Here is a 19,861-nt window from a genome sequence, read left to right on the forward strand (position 1 = left end):
TCAGGGTGAAGCCCCTCTCCACCGGGCAGAAGTGGGATCAGCAGGGCCCCAGCACACCCCAGGACACCTCCCAGTGTGGAGGCATGGCTGCAGTGGGCCGTGCAAGGACTGTGCTGGGCTCAGACCCAATGCATCTTTTGGCCCCTCTGGAGACCTCTTGGCTCTGGGACGGTGACGTGGGCAGAGGGGCAGTTTGCTCCCCGGGGCTGCATCCCCCTGGGGTGCACGAAGGGCTGCAGGGTGTACCGGGGTGGGGGGACGGAGGCATTGCTGCCGGGGCAGCCCTCACTGCAGAGCCAGGCCCATTCCAGGGCCGAGCATGGAGCTCTCGCCCTGGCAGTGGGCAGATCTCCCAATGATGCCGCGGTTGGAGCCCGGTTTGGGGCTTCCTGTGACAGTTTGCCCAGTGAGACCGTTGCATTGGGAAACGGAGGAGCAGCGAGGCGGGGGGGGGACGACGACGACGAGCAGCCCAGGCTCCCCCCTTCTCCATCCTCTCCCCGGTGCCGTTCGCACCGTCAGGGTTGCGGGTGGGGGATGCGGAGGCCCTGGCACGGGTTGGGGGGTGATGAGCGTGGACCTTTGGCCGGGGCAGTGCCCGCAGTGGGGGACCCCCCTGGGGAGGGAGGAGCTGGGGGGGGGGGGGGGGGGGGGGAGGGCAAGGAGCCGGCAGCGCCCGCAGTCCGCCCCCCCCCGCCCCGCACCTCGCAGCCGGGCCGCGCTCGGGGGGTCCCCCCGCACCCCAGAAGCAGCCGCAGCCCCCGGGGGCGGGCGGGGAGCGCCGCGCCCCGAGGCCGGGTGAGGGGCGGCGGCAGTGGCGGGCCGCGCCCGGCAGACGGAGCTGTGCGGGCGGCGCGGGAGGCGGGAGCACCGGCGCGGCCCCGCCAGCCCTGCGCATCCCGCAGCCCCGCCGGGGATGCCGCCGCCCGCCGGGCCCTGAGCGCCGGGACGCCGGCGGCCGCCGGCCCCGCTCCGCCGCGCCCCTCCCGGCCCGACCCCGCCGGAGCCGCCGCCCGCCTGGAAGATGGAGTGAGTACCGGCTCCGGCCGCGCCGCCGCCGCGGGACCCCCGGCACCGGGCCGCGGGCACCCCCCGCCCCTCCTCGAGCCGCCGGCTGAGCGCCGCGGTACCGGGAGGGGCGGCCCCGCCGGCAGCCGGGGCTCGGGGAACCGCGCACCGCGGCTCACGGAGCCCATAGCTGGGGCTCGTATCCCCCCCAGTGCTGGGGCTCGAGACCCCCACGCCGGGGGCTCGCACCCCCCTGATCCTGGGGACTCAGGACCCCAATACCAGGGGCTCGCATCCCCCTGACGCCAAGGCTCGAGATGCCAAAACCGGGGGCTCGCATCCCCCCCATGCCAGGGCTCACAGCCCCAAAAGTGGGAGCTCGCATCCCCTCCGTGCCAGGGCTTGCAACCCCAAAATCGGGGGCTCACATCCCCCCAGTGCTGGCGCTCAGATCCCCAATACCGGGGGCTTGCATCCCCACAATGCTGGGGCTCGGGACCCCCCACACCGGGGCCTCACGTCCCCTGGTGCTGCTCGCAGGTGCTGCCCCTCCCCAGGTCCCTGCCCTGCTGTGGGGTGCCGAGGTGCCCACTCGGGGAGCAGCAGCGGAGGCCCCGGAGCGGACGAGGGGGCTGTGAGGGGCGAGTCTCCACTGGCAGCGGTGCGGGAAGCGGGGAGGGGTGGGAAGGGCGTTTATTTTTGTGTTTTGAACCTGTTGTTGCTGCTGCGTGTGGCTGGGGTGAGTGGGTGGCTGTGAGCTGTGGACCCCTCCCTGCGCACGCACCCCCAGCCCGCTGCCCAGGGACACCCACGCACCGGCTCCCGCCGGAGGGACCCTCTTGGACCCCGGCCTTTATCCTTTGTGTGCTGCGGTGGGGCCCTGCGTGGTGGTTGGTGCCTGCAGGCGGGCTCGGGGCCGGGCAGGGGGCTTTGGGTGTGGATGAGGGAAGGAGGGAGCAGGGGGAGGCCCTTGGGAGGGTGGGAACTGGGGACCAGCTTGCCAGCACACTGGTTTTGCCCCTCAGGGACACGATCAGTTCCCGCCTGCAGCGTGCTGGTGCTGGGAGGGCAGGGGGCTGGTCGGCTGCTCAATGCGCCGAGTGCCAGCAACAGCAGCCGGCCGGGCTGGCCCTGTCCCACCCAGGCCGCTCCTTCCCTCCCGTGACTCTGGTCCCCACCGTGGCAAACAAGGGGCCCCCCAGCATCTCTTGGGTTTGGCACTGGGGGCTTCCCGGGGGCATCCAGCCCCCCACAGGTTTGGCTACCCTCCACTCCTCGTGGGCACCTCACCTTGCTCCCATTAACTGGCCGCCTGCTAGCGAGATGCCGGGTGCTCAACAGGTCCCACTCGCCACCATCCACCTCCCACCGGGGAGCCCCATGGAGCTGTGGGGTGCTGGTGAGGGACAGGATGGTGGTTTCCTGGGGTGGGGGTGGGCTCTGGCTGGCTCAGGGCTGAGATCAGCATGGGAGGCACTGGCTGGTGGCCTGGGGATGTTTTGGAGGCCAGGGTGCAGCGTCAGTGGGGCTGGGGGAGCAGAGCAGCTCCCCTTGCTGCTGGAGGGGCCAGAGGCTTTGTGGTGCCAGAGCTCGCTGAGGCAGGTCTGTGGCTTTGGGCAGCTCCTCGGGGCGTCGGTCCCTTCAGAAAAGTGCCTCTTTGGGGAGGAAAACATGCGCCTGGTTTGCCAAAAGGCAGCGAGGGGAAGGGCAGAACCGAGGGGTGCGATGGGCCCTGGGGAATGGGTGGAGGAGCTGCAGGATGGGGCGCGGGGTCCCCGGGGCGCAGGCGTCGAGGGCTGGAGTTGAAGCAGGGGACGGCGCCGGGCGGGATGGTGGCTCCTGCCCCCGGGCTCCGCACACCGCCTCTCACCCCGCTCCGCTCTCCCCGAGCTGCCGAGGCTTTGGGTGGTCGCTCCCAGTGAGGAGCCTGAGGGGTGCGGGGGCTTCCCTCCCTCCAGCTCCGTATGCTGGACCTGCCGATGGCTCTTCCTTTTGAGTGAAACCCCGTGAGTGACCCGGGGCGGGGGTCACCCCTCCGAGCTGGGGGAGCACAGCCAAAAAGCAAACTGGGGTGCACAGGGATTCTGCGTGGGCAGCACTGGTGCAGCCCCTCCAGCCGCTCAGCCGACTGCGGCTCTTCGGGAGGAGGCTCCTGAGCTTTCGGGCTGGAATAAACGTGCAAAAGTCGGTGATGGTTTAAAATGCCCAAACACGCTCCCCTAGGCGGGTCTGGGTTTACAGAGGGACCTGCAGCTCCAGCGTTCCAGCCCTGGGTCTCACCAGGCCAATCCTGTTCCCTCAAAACCAGAGCCTGGTCATGGGGCTGGAGGTTTAGGGGAGTCCCAGGGCAGGTGAGGACACAGCGAGGTGCTCCCCGACGTTGGCCTGGATCTGCGGCAGACAACGGGTGCTGGGGAGCGTGCTGCTGGCCTTGCTTTGGCTCCTGCTTTGCCTTGGCACCGGCAGCGGCTGGAGGAGGGTCCTGGCTGCCGTGAGCCGCCGGTGCCCAGGGAGGTTTGGCTGAAAGCTTCCAGCTCTTGTACAGGCTGTGCGGGTCCCGTCGGGGCTGCTTGTCTGTCCTCTGCTCCTGCTGCCATTAATGCTCTTGAGCAGCTGGAGATTTTGCTGTGTCTGGCTGCTCTGGTAGTTTGTCTCAGTGAGTCACTGCTCTCCCCTCTGGGTCTGGGGTCTCCTTGGAGTGGGGGGGGTCTCCTGGTCCTGCCCTCCCGACCCTGCCCATCCCTGATCTGAAGCTGACAGTCGCAGCTGGGGGAAGGAGGAAGGTTTCTGCCTGAGGAATAACCTGGGAGCCTTTTAGGAAGGGACTTGGGACCCTGCTCTCTGCCTGCCTCTGGGGAGAAGCAAAACCCCGCTGATGCTCCCCAGACCGGCCCATCGCTGCCCCCCAGCCGGCTGCAGGGAGCTGGAGGGGGTTGGGTCTGTCCCTGTCCCTCTGCGCAGCCGTGGGGACAGCACCCTTGTCCTTCCCATCTCCCGGAGAAAGACATGGAGCTCTGATGCAGGTGGCTGCACAACGGCACCCCGGCCCTGCTTGGGGCTGGAGGATTTTGGGGTTCAGAGTTTGGCCACCGCTGCGGGATGGGGCCTCTCGGCCGGACCCATGTGGCTGGGCAGGAACCGGAGCGGGATTCCTGGAAAGCTGCCGGTGTTGGTGTTCCCACTTCCTGGCCAGAAACAGCCACTTTCCCCACGCAGGGTCAGTGGTTCGGGTGGTCTGCGCTGTGCTGGGGCTCGGCTGGGCTGTGGCCTGGGCCTGTCTCCAGCGGTGGAGGTGGTGGGAGCAAGGAAGGGCCGGGAGGAAGGCTGGGGAGGCGACGTGCACTGGGGCAGGGTCGGCCGGAGGCGCAGGGCTTGGGGCTGGACGCAGAGGAGCCCGGTTTCCCGAGTCTGTCTTTACTCCATCCGGAGGCTAGCAAGCCCCCGGGCCCCAGACAGAAACCGCTCTCGGGGACAAGGATGAGCCCTGTGGCAGCCCGGGAGGAGCCGGGGCGGATCCTGCCCCATCCAGGTGTTTGCTGGTGGAGCATGGCTGGACGGGGCTGAGCCTGGCCCCTGGGCTCGGCGCTGAGGACTGAGCTCCCTGCGGGTGCCCGGGGCTCACGGGGGTGCCCCTGCCAGGAGACCGGGCAGGTGCCACGTTCCTGCCGGCTCCTTGGAGCCTCGCGTGTGCCTGTGCTCAGGGCGGTGGTGTGGGAAAGCCGCGCTGCCTCGTGTGAACGGGAACCCAAGGGCCAAGTGACGTGGCCGGGGCCACCCCGAGGTGGCGGGGAGCCGGGCGCCGTGCCCCGGGCTGGCGCTGGGGCTGCCTGTCCCAGCCGGTCGGTGCTCCTGGGCGTGGGGAGAGGCTGGCTCTGCTCTCATTCATAAATTGTGGGGGAGTTTCCTGGTGGAGCCTTGCTCCTCTAACTGGAAGGGAGCTGGAAACCCAAGTGTTTGGAGGGCACTTGAACCATTGTTTGAAAGATCTGTAATTTTCCAATCAAACTCCCTCCCCAAGCCTCCGTTCATCAAATATTCATGGGATCCATTTTCTCCTGGCACTCCCAGCCCACGTCTCAGCCCGAAGAATCAATCAGGCAGCTCTGCTTGCTCTAATGCATCCTGCGTTTTTGGGAGCCTGGGGCTGCCATCTCCTCCTCCCCAGCATCTCCTTCCCGTCCCCATCTCCTCCCAGGGCAGCAGCGCTGGATGGGGAGGGCATGGCTCACAGAGGGGAAGGAGCAGGACCGGGTGCCGGGGCGATGTGCCCACTGTGGGGTGGAGGCACCGTGGGGCAGGGCAGGAGCAGCCCCCGTGTCACCAGGAGCCGAGCCAGCGGGTCGGACCCTGTGCCCAGCTGCCCTGGCGCTGGGCTCCTCGGCAGCATGGCTGTCTGTCCATCCTCGCCCGAGCCGCTGGCCGCTGATTTATTTGCCTTTGCGGTCGATGAGTGCCGGTCCCCGGGCTGCTGCGGCCCCCTCCCCTCAGCGAGGGCGTTCGATAGCGGCCCCGCTGCTAATGGCTTCGTGACAGAGGCTTTGCAGAGTCCCTATGGCAGCGTCACTCTGGGCCCAGCCAAGGGGACCGGCTCTTGGCGCAGGAACAGTGGTGTAAATCAGTGCCAGTCCCTCAATTGCCGCTGCGGTTTACCCGGGCTCTGCCCCCCCCCCATCTTCCCAGGGTCGTAGCCAGCTGGTGCGGGGGTCCGGGCAGCGGTGCCCCCGTGCAGGGCTCTCTCCCTGCCGTCCCCTGGCTCTGAGCTGAGCGGCTGGAAAGGGAGCGGAGGTCAGGGGAGTGGAGGAGCAGCTTGAAACGGCTCTTCGCACATTTGGATGAGCTAATGGGAAAAAACAGAGGAAGGCAAATAAACATTATTGTTTCATGTCAGGCGGGGAGGAGACAAAAGGTCACGGGCTTCCCTTGTGATGGTAGGAAACGGCAGCATCAGCAGGGCTGGAAAGAGCTGGAGAGACAAGGGAGAGCGCGGGGACGTGCACGGGGCGCGTGTGTGCTCACACGTGTGTGTGGATCTGTCGGGGGGTCCAGGGACTGCTGCCTTTGCAGGTGGGAGTTCCCGGGGCGTCACACACCCCACCCCCCCCCCCCCCCGGTGCCTCCCTCGTCCCGTCAACCTGATCCCTGGCGCCACGGCCCATGGCTCTCCGTGCTGCGCGGTGCCTGCGGAAACGGCTTGAGGAGCTGCCCTGGGATGTGCGCGCAGCCGACGCGGGGCGGAAAAGCATGAGCTTGTTAACCGGGTGAAATGAGGGGGGGAGGAAGGGCTTGCTGGGGGGGGGGTCTTCTCTGGGCTCGCGGCTGCTGAGGGGCTGGTGGCCCCTTTCTGCCCCTCCCCAGCACCCAGGATGGATCCCGAGCTTGTAATGGCACAGCCGAGGGTTCTGGTGGGTCCTGGCCTTGGCCTGCCGGGGGGGGTCGGGCCGGGGGGGCCCCTCGCTCCCTCCACCCGTGCTGCACATCCCCCCGCTCGCCCTGTTGCCATGGCGCCGTTGCCATGGAGCCGTTGCCAGGGAACCGCCTCCCAGCTCAGCAGAGGCATCACTCACCGGACCGGTGGCTGCGGGGCCCCCTCGGCACCGGCCCAGCCCGGGGCTGCCGGCACCACCACCCCCCCCCCGGCAGCAGTGGAGGAGGAGAAGAAGGATGGGGGCAGGCGGGATCTGCTCTGTTTTGTGCCGTGGTGTGGGGAAGGTCTGGGGCAGGGGTCTCCCCCACCCCGGATTGGGCCCTAGGGCTCTGCTTTCCTGTCCCCAGCAGCAGGGTCCTGTCGTGGGACCCCCAGGGACTGGACACAGTGGGACCCGGGGGCTGGTGGGGGGCATGGGACCTCCCCTGGCCTTGTCACCCTGTCCTGGTGGGCAGGGACCTGGGGGCAGCAGGGCTGTCCCCGCTCTGCCCCGCTCTCGCCAGGGTCTGGCAGCAATGGGTGAGCCCCCCCGGGGCAGGAGCTGGGGGCAGGGCCAGGGTGCACAGGCTGCTGAGGCAGGGGGGGCCGGGAGGGAGCAGCCGGGGGCATCCAGCCTGTTTCGCGTCTCTCCCTGGGCCAGGAAGATTCCTGGCGTTCGACCCGGGAATGCAGAGACTGTAGCAAATAATGGAAAATAAAGAGGATGGAGGAGGGAGGAAAAGCAGAACAGAACGTTTCAGGAATGCTGTAAAAGTTTGGATCCATCAAATGGGGCAAGATCCAGGAGAGGAACAGGCCCTGGTCCAAAGCCCTCTGAGTCTGGGGTGCTGAGAGCTGGAGTGGGGGGTCCTGCAGCCAAGGGCAGCCCCAGCACTGTGGGGCTGGTGCCAGCCTGGCCCCACAGCGGCTCGGGGCAGGGTGCATCGGCCGCCAGTTCCTCCCTTCAACTTTTGCACATAATCAGTCTCTGCAGAGAGCTGCCCCGGCTGCCTCCCTCGAATCCCGGGGGGTCCCTCGCTGGTTTGGGGGGGAAGGGGAGCTTTCACCCCTTGGGCTGGAGCCTGGGGCAGGTCAGGGGGCCGTGATGTGGGTGCTGCTCCCAGCACCCGCTCCGTGCTCCCCCCGCCAGGGCCCTGTGCCCCACTCCCACGCGCTGGGGGTGTCTCGTGGGGGCCCGCTGGGTCCATCGCCGTCCTTGTCACAGCTCCGTCACTGAGTTGTGCAACCGCTTTTGGTCTGTCTTTGCTGGGAAAGAAAGTTCTCCTGTGTCCGGGGTGAGGCGAGACCCCGGGCACGGCCCTGGCGGGTCGGCTGAGGAGGTTCCCCTTGGGAAACCCACTGTCCCCCAGCTCCTCTCCCCACGAGGGACTGGCTCCTGCCGTGGGGGAGTCTGCTGGGTGCAGCTGGTGTTTGGGACAGTTGGGGCTGGAGTGGGGTCAGCCCCTCGCCCCCCCGTTGTGCCTGTGCGGGTGCTGCTGCTCTGAGACCCCGCGCAGCCGGGCAGGGAGCAGCCGCAGAGCGAGCGGGGACGGCAGAGGGACTCACGGACTCTCTTTGGGTTTGTAATTATTTAGTTTCTGTCCAGGGCGCGGACTGCCAGGCGTGACACACGGGGAGTCTGCCAGCAGCGGGTGTGTGCCTGCGCCTGCAAAACGGCCACAAACAGCGCAAAAATAACCGCTGCAAAAGCGACACCTTCCCCGTTTTTTTTTTCTGGCCTGGATTTCACCCCGGGGTGGGGGGTGAGGGGAGGACGTGTGGCTCTGGGCAGTTTTTGGTTAATTGTGGCAGGCGGAGGCGGGGGGTCCCTTCGCCTGGCAGAGCCCACTTGGTTGCTGCAAAGCCCAGCTCCTGCACAGGCGTCTGCTGTCCCCGCCGGCGGAGGACTCGTGTGAGGGTACATGCATGTGCGAGGGCACATGCGTGTGCAAGGCCACATGTGCAGCCAGAGCCCAGCCCAGGGAGGCACCGTGCATGGGGCGCAGCATCTCACACCCTCCCCGTGTGTAAAACCATCTTGGAAAAAGCCCATAGTGGGAGTGTGAAGGAGATCTCCCGGCCCAGCCAGTGTCCCCAGGGGAGCAGATGATGCGGCAGTGGGGGGAAAGGAGGGATGGGGGGAAACCTGGGGAGTGGGGTCGGTGCCCCCCCGCCGGGGTGCCAGGCAGCACCTCGGACCATCTTGTCTTCCAAAACGGGCACCCCGAGCTGGGCTGGGGCTGCTGGGCATGGGGCCGCCCCCCCAGGCCTCGGCTCAGCTCCCATTGGGGTTGGTGCCGGATGAAGCCGGGGATGGCTTCGCCCTGTGCTGGCGGGTCTGCGGCCCCTGAGCACGCAGCCGCGCTGAGGCTGGGGTGGGATCAGGCTTTTGGCACTCGCTCGATGCTAATGGCTTTTCCCGCTGTGCTGGGGACACGGCACTGCCCACCCCTCCCTGTCCCCCCTTGTCCAAGACATCCCCCCATGGGCTGGGACTGCCGGTGGCCCTGCGGCTGCTCTGCGTCCCCATCCTGCCCGCTGGGAAGGGACTGGACTGTCTGCCTCTTGTTTTAATTGTGTTTCCAAAGCCCTCAGGCCCGGCTGGGCATGCGGGGACCGACCGGGGAGAGGCGGGTGCAGGGCATCCCGCTGGCCCGTGCACATCAGCCATCCCGGCTCCCTGCGCTCAGCCGGGCCCGGAGTTCCAGGGAGCTGCAAAAATGGACGTGCGCTTAGCCACCGGCATAAATGAAGTCCAAGAGCTCTGCCCCGAGACCCACCGGCTGCAGGAAGAGCCACGGGCAGGGGCCAGGGCCAGACCTCATGCTGGGCTGGGGCGTGCGGACACCCCACCTGGGTTTCCTCCCGCCTCCTCCAGGGCAGCAGCGCAGGCGGCCCCGGGTGCAAGGGAGCAGCTGGAGGAAGAGCTCAGCTGTGGGGACTGGAGCCTGGAGCAGCATCTCCACGCCGGTGTCCCCCCTCGCAGGCTCTGCTGTCCCTTGCTCTGAGATCCATCGCCTGACGACACCTCCGCGCCTCCCACCCTAATTATTGTCACAGCTAAGCCCTTCGTTAGCATCATCTGGCGAGCGGCCAGCCGGCTCTCTGCGGCGCCGGAGCATCCCCAGGCGCAGCTGGGCCCCCGGCCCCGCGCCGCGGCTCCCGCCTGCTGAACCTGCACCTGATGCTTCGCACCCGGGGGGGTTCTTGCCGTGCCCCATGGGGCCGCACTGCTGGTCGTGCTGCTGGGACCCGGGAGGGCGGGCATGTGGCTGCGGGGGGTCAGGGCACCCCGTCCTCGCGGCACCCCGGGGCCCAGCTGCACCCAGGAGAGCTGGGTGGGGGTCAGCGAGGCGGCTGCCGCCAGCAGCGTCCCCGGCACGGCCGCGGCGGTTTGTGCTGCGGAGGTGGGTGCTGGGCCTGGGAGCACGAACCTGCGCTGGAGCGGCGCCTGCTGCAATGTCTGTGTGTCCGTCTGTCTGTGCACGCGTGTCCGGATGCGTCCGTGTGTCTGTGCACATGTGCGTGCGCGTGCCTGTGCGCGCAGCCCGGAAAGGTCCTTGTCTAGGAAAGGTGTCGGCAGCCAAGAAATGGGCTTGGAATGGAAATTGTGAGCCAGGTTGAACCGCGGGGGCGGCCAGAACCGTCCCCTGCCAGCCCCTCCGTGGTCACCGTTTCCATCGGAGGAGTGGGTCTGGCCGCGCCGGGTCACCCTCGGTGCCTGTCCCAGGGGATTGGGCAGAGGGGTGCCTGGAGGAGCCGGGCGGGCAAGGGGTGCTTGGCTCCAGGGGGGCAAGGGGAAAGGGAGAGCGTGTCCGGCTCACTGGTAGCACAGTGTCCCCGTGCTCCCGCTGCCCACGCTCCTCACTCCTCCTCTCTGCTCTCTTGCAGGGTTGTGGAGCCCAGCACCCTGCAGCAGGAGAGGCTGCAGGCCATCGCGGTGAGTCCCCCGCGCGCTGCCAGCGCTGGGAGAGTGCGCCGGACCCCGAGCTGGCGTCCCCGGGGCATCGCCTGCAGCACGGGGGGGAAGGAGAGCACGGGCGCAGGGGGGCTGTGAGGGCGCAGGGGGTCCAGGGAGCCCTCACGGGTGCCCAGTCCCGGGGCTGGGGGTCTCCAGCAGCCAAACCAGGGCTCTTGGGAGCCCGTGCTGGGGTGTCCTACCCTGCGGAGGCTCTTCCCGGGAACGTGGGGGCAGGATCCGGCCAGGCTTGGCTCTGCGCTGCTGCAAGAGGCACAAGAGCAAGTGATGGGCAGCTGGGAGTTTTAATTAATGAAACAACGCCTTGACGAGCCCCGAGTGGGAGGGAAATGAGTGACAATTCCCACCTCATCCTTTCCCAGGGACAGGCTAAGGACGGTGCATGATCGAGCCTGGCCTGCTCTGGGCACTAGTAATTATATTAATTAGTGAACAGCGGGGGTTGCCCTGGGCGGCCCCGCCCCAGCACAGAGCAGGGTGCTGGGCTGGTTTGAAGCCCCGGCGCTGCCCCGGCACAGCTCCCCTGCCCGCCGCGGGCTGCCAGCTTCCCTGGCCCATCTCCGCCACACAAAGGGAAAATTGTTCTGGGCTGGAGGAGGGAGAGGGCGGGTGACGCTTCCCAGGCTGGGCCTGACCCTGCTGAAATGATCCACACCGGCCCGGGGGGGCTGGTTGTCCCCGTGCTGGCAGCTCGCTTGCCAGGGCCAGGCGAGGGGAAGGTGATGCTTTGAGACGGTGAACAGACTCCAGGATCTGCCCTGATTTCTCTGTGCCCCCCGTGCCTCAGTTTCCCCCAGTGAGGGCAGGGATGTGGCACTGGGCTGGGGAGCTCCTGGTGGGCTGTCCCCAAGGCCAGGCTCACAGCTCTGGGCACGGCTCGTGGCCCCACGTCAGCCCTCCCGGACCCCCCAGCTCCCTGCTCCTCCCTGCTCTGGGGGTGCTGCCCTGGCCGGGAGGGAGGTGCCCCCATCCCGGCCGACCCCGGCTCTGCCGCTCTCGTCCCTCCAGGAGAAGCGGAAACGTCAGACAGAGATCGAGAACAAAAGGCGGCAGCTCGAGGATGACAGGCGGCAGCTACAGCACCTCAAGGTGAGGATCCCCGGGACCCCTGGGGACGCACCGGGGACCCCTTGGCTGCGGGGGTGGCAGCACCGTGACCCCCCTTCCGCTCCCCAGTCCAAGGCTCTGCGGGAAAGATGGCTGCTGGAGGGGGCCCCGGCCTCAGCCTCTGAGGAGGACGAGGCCATGAAGAAGCAGATGCAGGAGGATGAGGTGAAGACCAAGGAGCTGGAGGAAACCATCCAGAGGTAACGGGATGGCGTGGGGCCGGGGTGTCGGGGTGTGCCCAGAGGCTGCCTGAGCCTCTGCAGGGACCCCCCTGAGCAGACGGGGCTGAGCTGCAGCCCGGTCCCATGCGCTGGGCACCGGGCATGAGGCACGCTGCACGCCGCTTGGGTTCTGCCACGGCCCCGTTCGGGAGCTCGGAGCTGCTGGGAGAGGAGGTGCCTCCGCAGCGCTGCCAGGGCTCGGCCGCTCTCGCCATCAACCCTCCGGCCGGGTTCCTGTCAGCGTTTGCCCAGGGTCTGCAGCCAGTCCCGGAGCCCATCCAGCCCCATGACCCCTGTGAGCACGGACACCCCCCGGCCGTGCTCTGCCCGGGGCTGTGGGAGCCACAGGCTTTGCAGGGCATCCGTGGGAGCAGTGGGGCTGGGGGCCGAGTTGCCTTGGGGGGGCTGTTCAGGGCCCAGCACCCAGGATTGCAGGCGCAGGGAAGCAGGCGGCTGGTTCCCTGCAAACGTCAGTCCCCAGCGCGGCGGCTCAGCCCTTGGGAAGGGACAGGGTGGGAGGCTGGGAGGAGAGAAGCCTCAGCCCCTGCCCAGCCCCCTCATGCCTGGGCTGATGAAGGCAGGGGGGGCCGGGAGCCCTGGTATGGGGGTGTCCCGGCAGCCCGGCTGGGCTGCAAGAATGCAATCAGTCACGGCTGTGCCGTTAATTACCAAGCATTGGTGCAGAGAGGGGTCAGGCACGAAGGGGCCTTTGTGTCCGTCTAATGGTGCGCTGCATTCCTCCACCGGCGCCTCGCGGGGAGACGGGCGTTAAGGGGGGGCCCTGCCGGGGGGTGCTGCCATTTGAACAGGCCAGAACCCGTGGGGACTCCCCAGACCCCTGCCACGTCCCAGCAGGGCCCTGCTGCCGGCACCGCTCTTGGCTGGGCTCGGCGGCTGGGAACGGGCAGCCGTCCCAAAACAGGCTCCGTGTGGCACGGCGGGGAGGACGGTGTCACCGCACCGGCACAGCAAGAGGCCCCGTGGGGTCGGAGTCCCCACACCGCGAGGCCCCCGGGTTTGCTCCACCAAGTGCACACGTTCCCCGGAAAAGAGGTGGTGGTGGCCGTGCTGGAGGTCGGTCTGTCTGTCCCTGCACCCTGCGAGCCCCGTGGGCCGATGGTGCCCCCCCCATCCCCTGTGCCATGTTGCTGAGCCCCACTCTCAGGTGTGATGTGGCTGCCCACAGCCTCTCAGCCCCGACTCTCCCCCCAGGCTGGAGAAGGAGCTGGAGACGCTGGAGAACGGCAACTCAGTAGCTTCCACCAAGGAGAACCTGGCAGAGGCGGCAGCACCGGCCAAGGAGGGGAAGGCAGAGGCCATCCCCAATGCGCCGAAGGTGGGCATGGCGGCTGCCCGCAGCAGGGGGGTCAGTGGGGAGAGGGGGTGCCTGGGGGGGCCGGAGCTTCCTCAGCACCCTCCAGACCGAAGCAGGGACCCGCTGGGGTGGCGGCGGGCAGATTGCACTGGCGGGGGGGTCCGAGCTGTGGGGTTGCACCGGGGCGCTGGCAAGGCTGCGGGGGTTCCCAGTCCAGTGCCGTGCTGGGCATACTGCCCACCCATGCGCCCCTGTCACTGTCCGAGCCCCTGCCCTACTGATGCTGTGCCAGTGGGGCTGGGCTGGGGGTCCCTTGCCCCGGTGGGGACAGGTGCGCGGGGGCTGGGTGTGCAGGCGGGCCATCCGCGGCATCTCCCAGCAGCTCCTAACTTCTCCCTTTGTTTTGCAGAGTCCCCTGAGCGCAGCCAAGGGTAGGTGATCCCGGCCTCAGCTGCGGTTCCCGCTGTCGGGGGGCAGTGCCCGTCACGTCCCTTGTGCTGCCCCGACACTGGGGCTGGATGGGGTTGGGCGTGGGGGGGGGAGCTGGGGCAGCCCCGTCCCCATGTCCCCGTCCCCTCCCGGCAGCGGTGCCCTGCGGCGGGGGGGGACACGCCACCCTCCCCGGGGCCCGTCCCGTGGACGCGCGACCAACCAGGTGACCATTTCGGCTCAGGCAATCGCCTCTCCTCTCCGCTTCCAGCCGAGAAGAAGGTCTCCAGCAGCCCCATGAAGGCGGTGGAAGGCACGGACCTGATGAAGGCAGGTAGGTGCCCGCGTCCCCGGGAGGGGGGCTCCCTCCCGGGCGCTCCCCCCGCACCGCCCCTCGGCTCGCCGCCCCGCAGCCCTGCCACCCGCCGCTCCCTGCCGCTCGATGCCTTTCCAAGCCCGAGGGAGAGCACGTCAGATATTTGCAATCAGAGGGTTTGTTTTCGCTTCCTCCCTGCAGCTGGTTCATGGTTTGCAGCCCCTCACCCCCTCTTCACCCCCCCATTCCATGTCTCTGCTCCGGAGCCATCCTGCACCTCCCGCTCTGTCTGAGGCTTCTCGGAGCGTGGGAGGGGGAGCAGAGCGTCGGCTGCCGGCATGGCTGACCCCTCACCAGCGCCCACGGCCCCGTGGCTGGATGCTGGTGGGGGGCTCGCCGGGGTGACCTGCCCACGTGGGGGGTCTGTGGCTGGCTCTGCTGCTGGAGGGGTTTGCTCTGGTTTGGCGGGGTGGCTCGGACCGGCGCTGGGTAGAGCCTGTCTGGGGGTCCTCGGAGCAAAGTTCCACCGGGCTGAGGGGACCCAGGTGCTGGCAGGGACAGGCCAGGAGCCGAAGGAGAGATGCCAAGGATGCAGGGGTGGAGGGGCTGCCCCCACGTCAGCACTCTCAGCGGGCACCACCGCCCCCCCGCCCCAAGCACGAGCCTGGCTCCCAGCACAGGCTCCTGCGGCCGGCACCACCACAAGCTGCCAGACAGACGGACATGGCACCGCCTGGCCCGGTGCCTCTGGGGCCGGGGGGACGCAGGAGCTGCAAAGGTAAGGTGATGCCAGCAGCTCCAGGATGGTAGCTGTGCCCGGGACATCGCACCCACCTCTGCTGATCACTCCTCCTCACTGCCGCCTTCTGCCTTGCTAACACCTCTGAGCACTGCGCCGCTGAGCACCGTGCCACTGAGCACCGCTGCTGCCATGCGCCTGCCCGCTGCTGGCTGCTGAGCAGGGGCTGGGGAGGGCCGGGGCCGCCGTAACGCGCACTGTCCTCTTTGTGTCCCAGCCATGTACTCGGTGGAAATCACGGTGGAGAAGGACAGAGTGACTGGGGAGACCAAGGTCCTGTCCAGCACCACCCTGCTCCCCCAGAACCACTGTCTGCAGGGGGTCAAAGTGTACGAGGATGAGCTGAAAGGTACGGCGCGGCCCGCGCTGCTCGGCGGCGTCAGGAGCAAAGGGCAGGGGACGAGGGAGCGGCCGCCCCAGCAGCTCACTGGGCACCAGTGCTGGGAAGAGCTGGGGCTGCTCCGGCCGTGCTCGCCGGCTCTGCAGGGGAGACAGCTCAGGGCAACCCCGCGCTGGCCCCAATCCTGCACCCTGGCTGTCCTGGCGACATGGCGTAGACGGTCCCGAGGGGCCAGCCCTGGTTTGTACATCGTGACCCTGCGCCACTGGAGAGCGGAGAAGAGGATCTGCCTTGTCCGAGACTTGGGAGCCCGTCCCGTGGGCAGGGAGAGCGGCACCGGCACCGCTGGCAGAGGGGAGCGTGGCTTCCGGGCGCAGCAATAGGGACTGGTCCCTGCCTGCAGCCTTTTGGGGACCTCTGGGAACCTGCTTCGAAGGGCCTGGTGGCACCAGAGGGATGGCTGCGTCAGCGGCAAGGACCAGCCATGGCGCTGGGGCACGTTACTGGGGACTGTAGCGGCCGAGAGGACTGACCGCCTCTCCGAGGAAACGGCGCTGCACCAGCCGCCGGTCCCGCTCCATGCCCCCAGGGTGGCCGTGGCCTTGCTGGCCGTCACCCCGCCAGCCGCCTGGCTCAGCCCCCCCGCTGCTCCGGGACCCCCGGCTCCGGGGACGGGCCGAGGAGCCGCCCCAGCAGCGACCGGCCTGGGGCAGCCGTGCTGGCCGCTGGCCATTGCACCATCGACCGGCTGCCACAGCCGCTGCGCCGATCATCGCGTGAGTGGAAAATGCGACCATCCGGAGGCTGCTCTCGCCGTGACGCACGTCTGCGGCCCCCCGGCACCACAAGCAGCCGTGCAAAGCATGCCGGAGGTGGAAGAGCCCCTTCCCCAACCCGGGCACGGGGCCACCGGGCGCCACAGGCAGCGGGATGGGGGGGATGCAGCGGGGCAGCACCCCCCGGGTGCTCGCTGGGGTTTTATGGTGGCAGGGGCGGTGTGCCACGGAGCATCGCGTCGGCCCCGGGTGCTGTCCCGCCGCGGCGAGCGCGGCCAGCTTGGCAGGCTGTCGGCGACTTGGCAGGCGGCCGCAGGGCTTGCTGAGTCTGAGCCTTCGGAGGTGCCAAGGGCCGGGAACGGCTCCTCACGTTGTGCTTTTGTTTCAGCATCCCCGTCTGCAGTCGGGCAGGGGCCAGGCAGCAGCTCCCGGCTGAGGTGGGGGGTCAGGGTGCTGCCGGGGGGTCCCGGCATCACTGCCAGGGCAAATGGGGATGGGGAGGTGCCACTCCCTGGAGCCAGGTCCGAGCGGGTCGCACCAGCAGCAGCTTTTCCAGGTGGACTTGTGCCCGCGCCCCCCAGTCCGAGCCCCCCCTCCTCACCCTCCCTCCTCTTGTCCCCGCAGTGGTGCACGCGGTGAGCGCCGAGGATGGGGCTCTGCAGAACGGGGCCCACCCCCTCAGCTCCTCCGAGGTCGACGAGCTCCTGCACAAGGCGGACGAGGCCACCCTGAGCGAAGGCGCTGGGCGTGAGCCCCCGGCCAAGGCGGGAGAGGGGGCCGGCAGCGGCCCGGCCAGCCAGAAACCGACGCCGCGGCGGGAGATCACGGGGCTGCAGGCCAAGGCGCGGGAAAGCACCGCGGCACTGCCGCCGGGAGAGGGGCCGGAGCCGAGCCGCGAGCAGCCCGTCACCATGATCTTCATGGGCTACCAGAACGTGGAGGACGAGGACGAGACCAAGAAGGTGCTGGGGCTGGAGGGCACCATCAAGGCCGAGCTGGTGGTGATCGAGGACGCCGAGAGCAAGCCGGAGCCGGCGCGCAAGGACCACGCGCCGCCCAACGGCACCGCGCTGGAGCCGGCGGCCGCCCAGCCGCCGGGCGAGGAGGGTGCGGGCGGGCAGAAGCCGGGTGCCAACGCCACGGACGCCAAGGAGGCCGAGCAGGAGACGGACGCGAAGAAGCAGCGCTGCAAGTGCTGCACGGTGATGTGAGCCGCGCCGGCCCCGCGCCAGAGCAGGCCGCCCCCGCCGAGCCCCCCTCCGCCCCGGCCCCCGCTAGCCAGGCCCGCCGCCCCGGCACGCCGGGCTCCCTCCCCCACCGGACACGGACCCTCTTTCTGCAGAACCAGGGAGAACCAACACGGCGCCTGCGGAGCCGCGGCAGGCAGCAGCGAACCGCAGCACCGCTCGCCCCGTCCACCCGCCCCACGCCGCACCCCACCAGCGCTGCCTGTGATATTTATTAGAGACCCCCCGCCCCTCGCCCCACGGCCCGGCCTCACCCCACGCCGGGGCCATCCTGCCACCGACGCCGGAGCCTTTCCCTCCTCTCACCGGCACCTTCCCACCCGCTAGTGGAGGACACGGCCGGGCTGGGCGATCGGGTGCCACTGTGTCTGTAGGTGACTCCTGGGGAGCCGGCGGGACCAGCCCCGTGCCAGCCCCTCTCTCTGCTCCTCCATCATCCACTTCTGCAGGGAAAGGCCCTGGGCTGTTCGCCCCCCGCCCCGGCTGCCCACGGACAGCCCCGCTCCATCCCGCATCCTCATCCCCGGGCTCCCCAAGCCGTGAGCCCCGCTGGGATGGAGCGAGGGCAGGGCGTTGAGGGCAGCATCCCCTCCACGGTGCTCAGGAGCTCGTGGGGGGCCGTGGGCCACACATGGCTCCCGTGGGGTCAGCCCCAGCCTGTCCCCAGGGCTGCGGGTGGGAGACCCTGCTCTGCTCCCTGGACTCGGCTCCCCGTACATGAGCTCCTTGCCCCATCCAGCTACCAGTGCCACAGGCTCCCGCGGGGCCATTCCTCCATCTCGGCTGAGGTGGCCGGGTGGCCGTGTTCTCCTGGGGCGATGGAGGTGGCGATGGCAGCGAGGGAAGGGGGAGCTGGGGGGGCCCAGCCCCATGGGGACGGGGACGGGACGGGAGCTCCCGTGCCCCCTCACAGCAGTGGGAGGGTGGCCCAGCACCGTGCCCCCCTCCTGCCGCCGCTGCCCGGCGATGGCAGGTTTGCAGACCTGCTTCATGGGGCCCCGGGCTGCAGCGTCAGGCCCCCCCCAGATGAGCAGAGCAGCCCAGTTCACCCCAGGGACCGGGACTGGGAGCTGCCGGGGGTCTGGTGTCCCACGGAGGGTGTCCCTGGGATGCCATGTCTGTGCCGGGGCTGCGAGCAGCCTTCCCCGCTCCCCCCACCCCACGCCCCAGCCCTTCAGCGGGGATTTCACCACCAGCACCAGCGTTTCCTCCCCACTGAGACCTGCTGGGGCGGGCAGGGAGGGCGGGGGGGCCCCACGGCAGCACCCATGGGTGTTGACCCCTGCCCAAAGCCTGGGCGCTTCTGCTGCAGCGGCTGACACATCTCGTGGGCACTGGGCACAGGGCTCCCGCTGAGCCCAACTCGTGGGGCCAGCGGGCTGGGGGCACGGCCCTGCCCTGCCCCAGCACGGGGGCAGCCCCCAGGGGGGTCCCATCTCCCACCAGCCTTGTCCCAAACCCGCTGGGGCTCGGGGCCCTGTGTGCCAGCCCTGGACTGGGGTTGCTTTGGGTACTCGGTGCCCCCCGTCCCCAGGGCACAGGAGCTTTGGCCAGCGCAGGGGCCCGTGTCCCAGCTGCCCGACGTGGCCGAGCGAGTCCCCAGGGACCCCACGAGCCCCCAGTGAAGTGTGTACAGAGCAGCCCTCGCACTGCCCAGCCTGCCGGGGTACGGGTGGTAGAGCAGCCAGGGATGGGGCTCAGCCCCCCAAGGCCTTCCCTCCCCGCCACCTCCCTCCTGTGAGCAGTGACCCCCCTCCATGACATCCCAGTTGCCCCCCAGTTACCACCCAGGCTGCAGTTTTCCCCATCGTGGAGTCACTGCAGGGATAGGGGAGGGGTCGGGGTCTGCGGGGGGCACATGGTGCTGCCGTGCCAGTCCTCCTGGGGGGACCCTGGCCCCAAGCCCTGGATGGGCACCAAAAGCCTCTGGGAGAAGTAGAGCTGGGGAAGGGAGGGGGGTCAGGGCTGGCACCCCCGGGGTGGGAAGGGGGAGCCTCTCCTGCAGATGGGCATCACTGGAGCCCCATCACCACAGAGCAGGGGGCTGGATGCTGCGGGGCATCTGCCCTGTCGATCCTGGGGGGCTGGGCCAGGGCCAGGTCCCCAGTGAGGACACATGTCACCTCCCACCACCCCCTCGCTGGGGACCAGCACCATTCGCCCCATCCCACCCCGTGTCCTGCAATTCCCCCCCCCCGCCTCGACCCCAAGCCAGGGCCCCCTCCCACCCTTAGCATCCCCTGACCCTCGGTTGGCTTCGGCCCCGGCCCCATCTGGCCCCCGCGGCGGCAGGGAGCAGGATGAGGCCGCTGCAGGGCCGGGGCTGAGCAGCAGCAGGCGGAGGAGCCCGGCCGTGCGCCCCAGCCCCATCCCGGCCAGCCCCCGCCGCCCCCCGCCTGGCTCCGCTGAAGTGCACTTCCCGCGCTCCCGTGCTTTCCACTTGTGCCGAAGCCGTTTGAAGTTCCCCCCGCCCCGGCCCTCCCCGTTGTTTGTAAGACACCCGAACCGAGCAAATAAACTGTGTGAACAGCCAGCCTCCGCCCGCTGCATGGGGACCGGGGCCGGCACCCCAACGCTTGGCACCCGTGCTTGGCACCCCGACGGGGGGAAGGGGCCAGGTTGGGGGTCCTGGGGATGGGGAAGGTGGGGAGGGTGATGGGGATGGGGACAGTGGGGATGAGGATGATGAGAATGAGGATGCCAGGGGAGATCAGGATGGGGATGAGGATGATGAGGATTATGGGGATAGGGATGATGGAGATGAGGATGATGGGGATGGGGATGATGGGGATGAGGATGATGAGAATGAGGATGCTGGGGATGCCGGGGATGCTGGGGATGGGGATAGGGATGCTGGGGATGGGGAGGATGAGGAGGATGGGGATGGGCTCTGCTGCCGCTTCCCTGCCTGGGCTGAGGC

The 19,861-nt window shown here is 69.0% G+C and overlaps 1 protein-coding gene across 7 annotated transcripts; it reads left to right on the forward strand.

Moving 5' to 3' along the window:
- The first annotated feature begins 962 nt into the window (after positions 1–962).
- PALM (paralemmin) lies at positions 963–19,474 on the forward strand. Of its 7 annotated transcripts, none has more exons than XM_042794382.1 (9): positions 963–1,029; positions 10,304–10,352; positions 11,400–11,480; positions 11,568–11,698; positions 12,932–13,055; positions 13,444–13,465; positions 13,708–13,797; positions 14,796–14,927; positions 16,319–19,474. In XM_042794382.1, the coding sequence occupies exons 1-9, from the start codon at positions 1,025–1,027 to the stop codon at positions 16,903–16,905; spliced, it is 1,221 nt and encodes a 406-aa protein (XP_042650316.1). In that variant the 5' UTR covers positions 963–1,024; the 3' UTR covers positions 16,906–19,474. The 7 variants fall into 7 exon arrangements, with proteins under 7 accessions (XP_042650316.1, XP_042650318.1, XP_042650321.1 ...); XM_042794384.1 differs by having other exon boundaries at positions 13,735–13,797; XM_042794387.1 differs by lacking the exon at positions 14,796–14,927 and having other exon boundaries at positions 13,735–13,797.
- Positions 19,475–19,861: the final 387 nt, after the last annotated feature.

This window comes from Tyto alba, unplaced genomic scaffold (genome assembly GCF_018691265.1).
Source record: "Tyto alba isolate M040663 unplaced genomic scaffold, T.alba_DEE_v4.0 Super-Scaffold_20000042, whole genome shotgun sequence".
Classification (NCBI taxonomy): Eukaryota; Metazoa; Chordata; class Aves; order Strigiformes; family Tytonidae; genus Tyto; species Tyto alba.

Excerpts from the sequence above, each read along its gene's own strand:
- PALM (XM_042794381.1), top strand. The coding sequence starts at position 11,036 with ATGATCCACACCGGCCCGGGGGGGCTGGTTGTCCCCGTGCTGGCAGCT. Across the intron at positions 13,056-13,443 it reads CCATCCCCAATGCGCCGAAG|AGTCCCCTGAGCGCAGCCAA; the intron begins GTGGGCATGGCG and ends TTTGTTTTGCAG. Across the intron at positions 13,466-13,707 it reads TCCCCTGAGCGCAGCCAAGG|GCAATCGCCTCTCCTCTCCG; the intron begins GTAGGTGATCCC and ends ATTTCGGCTCAG.